Genomic DNA, 7,879 nt, shown 5'->3' on the forward strand with positions numbered 1-7,879 from the left:
CGGGTCGGGTTTACATTAAGAATACAAGTATAAAATAACCCGAAATTGACAAATGTCACATGCAAGTTTATGGGGAGCATAATCACGTAGGTATGGATAGACACGACATCCAAATACACGAAAGTTTGAATAATTTGGTGTGGTAGAAAATAAAATTTCAAATGGAGATTTGTCATTTGAAATTTTAGTTGGCAAGCGATTAATGATGTAGGTGGCAGAACTAAAAGCATCAATCCAATGAGTGATAGGAACACTCGCATGGAAAAGCATAGCGAGACCGGTTTCTACTATGTGTCGATGCTTTCTTTCGGCACGACCGTTTTGAGGGGCGGTATACGGACACGAAAAACGATGAAATGTGCCATTTTCATCAAATATTTTTCGCACGTATTTATTGACAAATTCCGTGCCACCATCACTTTAGAAAACCTTTACTTTGTGTGAAAATTGATTTTGAACAAAACGCAAAAAAGTTTGAAGAACCGAATAAAAATCGGTTTTGTGCTTAAGAGGATACAACCACGAGAATCTAGAAAAGTCGTCTACAAACACAACATAGTATTTATATCCATCTTTACTAGTTATTGGTGATGGTCCCCATAGATCACAATGAACGAGATCTAGAGGAAAAGAAGCACGTTTTTCATTTATAGTAAATGGCAATTTATGTGATTTAGCAAGTTGACATGGAGAACATAAAGTAGGCTTAGGTAAAATAGATGTAAAAGATAAACAACCAAGTCTTTTTAATACAAGAATAATGTCAAAAGCAACATGACCCAAACAATTGTGCCACAATTCAAATGAGGCTTTATTAGACGAAACAAAAGCAACAAAAGCAAAAGACTTGTCCCGGAGCACGTAAAGACCGTTTTCACACCGACCTTGAGCGAGAGGTTGGCTTGTTTTCCGGTCCTGGATAACAAAAAAGGAGTTAGAAAAAAGAACATCAACAGGAAAATCATTTGTCAACTTGCTAATAGAAAGAAGGTTTCGGGTTAAGGATGGAACAACCAAAACATCATTTAATTTAACATGTTTGGTTAACGAGACATGACCTTTGTGAGTAATGGGCAGAGATTGACCATTACCAAAGGTGACCGAAGACCCTCCTTTGTAAGGAGAAAAAAAAGATAAATTACCGGTGTCATCGGTCATGTAACGGTCTGCTCCCGTGTCGGTAGCCCAATCGGGAGCATCCTCATTTTGAACATGACATTGAGCGTGAAAGGCACGAGCAATATCTTCGTGTCCAGAAGCCGAGGCCACGAAGGACGAGAGTTTTGGACACTTGTTTGCAAAGTGTCCATTGGTGCCGCACAGTTGGCAATGGGGTGGCCTGACCGTAGCCAAATCGGCACCCACTCCACTCGCCTCAACCGACATTTCACCAAAGAAAGTGATCCCTTTTCCGATCCTACCCTTTACCGCACTCTCGTTGGAGCTCTTCAGTACCTCACCATCACCCGTCCCGACCTCTCCTACGCCGTCAATCAACCCTACCAATACCTTCACTCCCCAACCGATCACCACTTTCAATTGGTTAAACGTATTCTCCGTTATGTCAAAGGAACAATCTCTCATGGTTTAGTTTTTCACACGACCAACTACTGCTTCAATTTTAGGGTACTCGGATGCGGATTGGGCTAGGTGTATTGAAACAAGAAGGTCAACTTATGGTTACTCAATTTTCTTAGGTGGAAACTTGGTCTCATGGAGTGCAAAGAAACAACCGACAGTGTCACGATCAAGCTGTGAATCAGAATATCGGGCAATGGCGAATGCTGCAGCTGAAATTGTTTGGGTTACTCATTTGCTACAGGAACTACACGCTCTTCCTAAGACTCGGCTGACTCTCTTATGCGACAACAAAAGTGCTTTGTTTATGAGTCAAAATCCGGTCTCTCACAAGCGTGCTAAACACATCGATTTGGATTATCACTTTGTTCGGGAACTCGTTATGTCAGGAAAGTTACACACTAAGTTTGTTCCTACAAAGCTTCAACTTGCGGATATCTTCACAAAGAGCTTGCCTAGACCTCTCTTTGAACATTTTCGAGACTTGCTTCGGGTACATCCACCGCCGTTTCGCTTGCCGGGGGGTAACAACCGTATCACTCAACATAGTAAATCAAACCAACAAAGTCAATAGTTATCCACCATTCTCTCCTAGAATTACTCCATTCTATATTCAAATTGTATAGTCAATATTCAGTTGTAACTTACCATATTTTTCTCCATGTAACTAGCCTAGTATTATTATTTATAGTGTTGTAAATCATTAATAAAATTATGAGAGATTTACCTTCTTTCAAAACCAATATTGGCATGAATGTTGTTTGACCTATAATGTCGAAGTGTAGCAAAAAGTATCCTTTGGACTTTATAAGTCAAAGCATAGTTCCTAGCTAGTTATTCTAAACTTACTTATTTTCTACATTGTGCGACCCTTTTTTAGTCAACTGCTCCTACCTATGAAATAGTGCTGGACTACACGCAAGTAAACCAAAAGGCTAAAATCAGAAATGCTCATAACAACTAAAACCTAATCTCAAAAGCAAGAATCAAAACATTATACCAAACACGGCAATTATGCACACACATTAAGAACACTCTACGATGACCATTTAACCAAATCATATATACATTAAGAAAGAAAATAATCAAAATTTAAAAATAATCATATATTTAACCAATTAAATTAGACTCTAAAAAACAAAGAACATTAAAGTTAAGAATACTAAAGGTTTTAAGCTTTTGTTCTAGGCAGAATGCTAAATTTGTTCATCCCTCATGGCCTAAAACATCATCACAAAATTACATTGAACTAACCAGTACAATCGGAGTAATTACATTAACACATCGAGTAATTAAATACATGATTCATATAATGAAGAAAGAGACAAACACCCTCATGTATACACCAACCTCATGAACCAAGTATGTACCTTTGAGATCCTCAACAACCACCAGCAACCTTAAGTAAGACGAGTGCCCATCAATCAGGTCTGTAACATCAACCTGTTACATTCACTCACATAACACAAACATTAAACATCTTATATTTGGAAATCATCAGATAACAACCTGATCAAAACTTACATTGTCGATTCCAGGAGCATTCACATCATGAATTCCAGCTAAATCTTGACTAAGAAGACTGCCGATTCAACCATAGAATTAAAATAAAATCTTTTAAAAGTTTGGTTTCAACACAAACAGACTTGATTGAAGACACACCTGGCACGAAATGCTACTCCTGGCATCCAATCATTTGTGGAGTAAGCATTTATCAATCTACCAGAAACCACCTAAAATAATACATATTTTTATACATTAAATAGCACCAATTAACATTGATACTTTCCTAACAGTTCCCTAAACTCTACCTTTTATAGCATTAGGTGTCTCAACTAAGACCATTTTTTCCACAATTCCATATGCAAATTCAATTAAAAAGTTTAAATTGATCTCTCTTATAATTGCACAGCAATTAAAAATTTATAAAACTTTTTAATAGCACATAGATGGGTGGGATTGGATTATGAATGGCTTCCAAAACAATTAATAATACACTAAGAAAAGGTATTTGAATAAACAATAATCATATCCACCCAAATTTGTTCAAATCTTTGGATAAACATTTTTTTACACTAAATCATGATGTTCATAAGCAAATTCGTGTTTATCTAATGAGACATAATCAAATCCTAGAATCAAATCAAATAGAATGAATCGGATTGAAAATTAAATAAACATTTCCTTATAGTACACAAGAACAATATTTAAGCATACCTTGCTTATCGAAGAAGATTGCAGATTCACAGAATGGACAACGACTGAGAGCGACGATAAGAACAAAACTTAATACAACACTTAATCATATCTTGATTATCAAGCACGAAGGAAGAATGATCAAACGAATGGTAACATTTGAGAGCGATTAGGGTTAAGATTGTGATAATAACCGTAATCTGCCCGGGGTCCGGTTAGTGTTTCTTCATAAGGGGATGAATGTCATCTAAAGACTTCCACTAAAAATAAAAAGATACAAACATTAAAGACCGAGACAAACCACCAGAAGACGATCAAGGAAGCTGTCCAAACAATAAACCATCTGAAGATAATTTAAACCAAACCTCCAACCTAAGAATTAGGAAGACAGGTGCCAAATTATTCTCGTCTTGTTTGCGCTTTTTTTCTGTTCCATAAGGCCATACCGTCCCTTGATACGCAATGTTAATTGGTAGATGCCAAAAGCTTTGTTTCATGCGTCCCAATAACCTTGGTAAAATGGCGAGTTACCATGGTTCTTAATTTCATGTGGGATTTGGTTGAGTGGAAATCGCACGAGCAAACTTACGATTACAAATATCATGCATATACACAATTGTGTAACATATGGCAATCCCACAAACTCACTTGCAAGTCGTCTATAAATCTCTTAGTTTTAGAGTTTATAATATACAAAATATGTATTTGTATTGATACATTTGATACATTTAATATCTTGAAGTTATCTTAAGTTTAAGAGAATCCTCTCTAAGTATATTAGGTAAGCGTGTGTAAAATCAACTATGTGTAATCTTTTACCTATCTAACTTGTAGGAATATCATGTATAAGAGTTGTGTGATTGTGATTTAAGCCATTCTTGGGATAATCATGGAGATAAGTTGGGTGATTTGATAGATGCAATGAGCATGGGGTCTCACTTTATACTCTACTCGATCTCTATATTTCATTGTGGTTTTCCTTATTTCATCATTCATATACTCTATCAACATATGTTGTAAGTGAGATTTTGCTGCCGCATTTGTTTGTTTGTATATATAAAAAAATACATAACTGGTTGGATACCATATGACTTTTGGTAGTCATGGGTCCAAACCCAAATGAATGTCTTATAATAGTCGCTATTGTTGGGCATATATCCATTAATAGACAAAGGCAAATCTACGCAGGAGGATCCCTAACGCGTGGGGATCCCAATGCATGAGGTTTAAGACAACATTTTGGTATTGCTATTTTCGAGTTCACGGATTTCCCAATTGTAAAACCCCGATCATTTATAGACTTGTCTTTTAAGATTTATATCATTATGATGTTTACATATATTATACATTTCAAACATCCTGTCCATGATAATGACCATGATGTATGTAGGCAACACATTACATTTTAATTTGTTGTAGTCGTAAAAAATAGAAGCTATATACAATTTAAAATCATATAAAAAGAAAATGTACTTGAAAATCATAACGAATTTTTTTTGTAATAGACTAATTAACGAATATACTCAATATCCGCGGGCATGTCTGATACCTGACATATACCGCACAAATATTACGACATGTATGCTACATAGATTTATAATCATGTATGTGACTGAGATATCAATATTCATCCGGTTGTCTTCTATATGGGTTGAGAGAATAATTAATGACAATTAATGTTGTTTAAATGAACATGGTTTCATGTAGGTGATGACATTCGTATGAGCAAGTCATAGTTATGTTTACTTTAAGTGGTTGTGACATATTTAGTAGAGGTTTGAATTAGGATATTGTATATATATATATATGTATCATCGTATTACGGATAAATTTATAGAATTTCATGGTAAGAATATGTACAATAGGTTTGTCTTTTCCTATTACGAAATACATATGTATGCTTCCTTTTACAGGACTACCTTTTTTTTAGCATTTTGTGTAGTCGGTAATAAAATAGCAATTACATCATCTTTGTATATATTCTTATTAACTTAAGCAGAAAGGTAAGTCTCAAAGCCGGCCTGACAGAAACAAGCAGCAAGATATATAATCCATTATTATTATGTCCTCCTGTAACCTTTTGGTCAATATAACCTCCCTCTTGCCTCTTCAAGTCTACAACTGCATCAAACCCTAATTTTATCATTCTCGACAACGCGATTTCTTGATCTTAAAGTTATGGGCTCTGAGTAGCATGGGAACAATTCAGAAACTTCCAGCGATCAAGAAACCGACAGCTCGTTGTCTCCCAATAGCTCGAAAGAGGGTTTGGGTCGCTCGTATGAGTGTACCTTTTGCAAAAGAGGGTTCACAAACGCTCAAGCATTAGGAGGTCACATGAATATTCATAGAAAAGACAAAGCAAAAGCCAAAAAACACAACACAGGTTCAACCAAGCCGAATAAAGATCATCATTCGACAGTTTCTTCGAAATCTTTTAATCTTATTCCTAATGAAGAGGCTCAAAATCATGGTTCTTTATTCAGGTTTTCGACACACAATCATGGTTATCAGTTTATGCCATCAAACCCTAATTTTAGTGCTCTCCATGAGGAGCATTTGAGGGTGAATTTGAATCTTGGAATTGGGAGTTCTGAAATGGGAAGTGGTGTTCAGAGTGCAAAAGTAGGGCATGAAGATTGGCTCGAAAACGATGTCGATTTGGAGCTACGTCTAGGTCAATATCCTTAGATTGATCTATCTTTTTTGCCTATGAAAAGAGAAGGAAACACATGTTCAAAATGGAAACAAGAATTGGCTGATATTAGGTCATGAAGTACTTAATTTCATTCTATATATATATTTGTACCTTGAGTGTTTATTATAATTGCCTGGTATATATATACTACAAACCTTATTTATTTGTATGGCTTATTAATCATGTACTATTGTACTCTATATGTTACTCATGCAATATACTAATTTGAACTTAAGTATTTGAAACTATTAAATTCTGCATTTTCTTCTGCTTGCCTTCAAATTTACAAGATTCATGCTACTTTAGTTTGTTTAGGTCCTTGAGCCACCAAAAATCGACACCTTATTCTTCGGACAAGAAGAATTTGGCAGTGATATTATCTTAAAGCCCTAGAATTAAAAAAAAATGGTTCCATACTTTAACAAACACCTTGGCATACTTGATCTGTTCTAAGAAGGCAACTAGTATAGTTATAGTTTATGTTCACTTACACGGCTTTATTACAATTCTAATTAATCGTTGTAACTTTTCGGATGCTAGATCTCCCTCTTAATAAGTTTAGATATATGCATGTGACAACAATACTTTCTTTATATTCAACATATATGGATCACAATTTCTTGAGACCTTGACATATATTTGATTTGTTCTAAGAAGGCAACAGCTAGTTTATGCTCACTTACTAGACTTTATTACAATTCTAAATAATAATATATACCTCTTAATAAGTTAGATATATCATGTGGCAACAATGCTTTCTACATAATGGATCATAATTTCTTCAGTCAACATGATTTGTTGTCTTTGATGTTGGTCACAGCTTGGTCACCTTGGAAGGTATAATTAGTTGTAGTTTTCTTGTTGTTTTGTTTTTGGCCTGTCTAAATTATTAACTTTTCTAAATTGTATAAAACTATGCACGTACTGATCTTATGTTTACCAACTAATTGGTATTATTAGGTGCTAATTATTCAAGCATAGTGTTAAACTCCCCAAGTTATCCAATTGTCATCTTCACCTTCTCATCTTCTGTCATGTGGATCTTTAATCAGCTTACTTAATTATTAACCTAATTTTCCCAGGAAAAATATGTGAATTTGACAAACTTGCATATGCAATTGCACTATTAAAAAACATTGTCCTACAATGATATATCATAGTTATATATATGTTGTATGCATGGTTCTATGCATGTTATATATAGTTGCTTCATGATCATATCCCAGGAATATGATGATTGGAGCATAATAGAATGCCGGATAATGTTTTATATCTTTGGTAACCATGAGAACCCGTTACTGAAAACAAATGTTCATTTATATGACGCTTTTAGAAGACTCCAGTTTAGTTGATTTTTTGTTTGGCAAACATATTTAGAAAATCGCAACTCTAGAAGTAGGAATTCTC

At 35.0% G+C, this 7,879-nt stretch overlaps 1 protein-coding gene and 1 long non-coding RNA gene across 2 annotated transcripts; one reads left to right on the top strand and one right to left on the bottom strand.

The window, feature by feature from the left end:
• Positions 1-706: 706 nt before the first annotated feature.
• Positions 707-1,308, bottom strand: LOC143577058 (uncharacterized). Its single transcript, XR_013143049.1, has 2 exons — positions 1,143-1,308; positions 707-915 (listed from the first exon to the last, which is right to left on the bottom strand). It is a non-coding gene; the product is annotated as an uncharacterized LOC143577058 (long non-coding RNA).
• Positions 1,309-4,663: 3,355 nt separating this feature from the next.
• On the top strand, positions 4,664-6,474 carry LOC143577054 (transcriptional regulator TAC1-like). Its single transcript, XM_077061003.1, has 2 exons — positions 4,664-4,678; positions 5,968-6,474. Exons 1-2 carry the CDS (start codon positions 4,664-4,666, stop codon positions 6,463-6,465), a joined length of 513 nt encoding a protein of 170 aa, XP_076917118.1. The 3' UTR covers positions 6,466-6,474.
• Positions 6,475-7,879: the final 1,405 nt, after the last annotated feature.

The sequence above is a fragment of the Bidens hawaiensis genome, unplaced genomic scaffold (assembly GCF_021521415.1).
Source record: "Bidens hawaiensis isolate Kalapana, Puna unplaced genomic scaffold, B.hawaiensis_p1.1 tig00028459_1, whole genome shotgun sequence".
NCBI lineage: Eukaryota > Viridiplantae > Streptophyta > Magnoliopsida > Asterales > Asteraceae > Bidens > Bidens hawaiensis.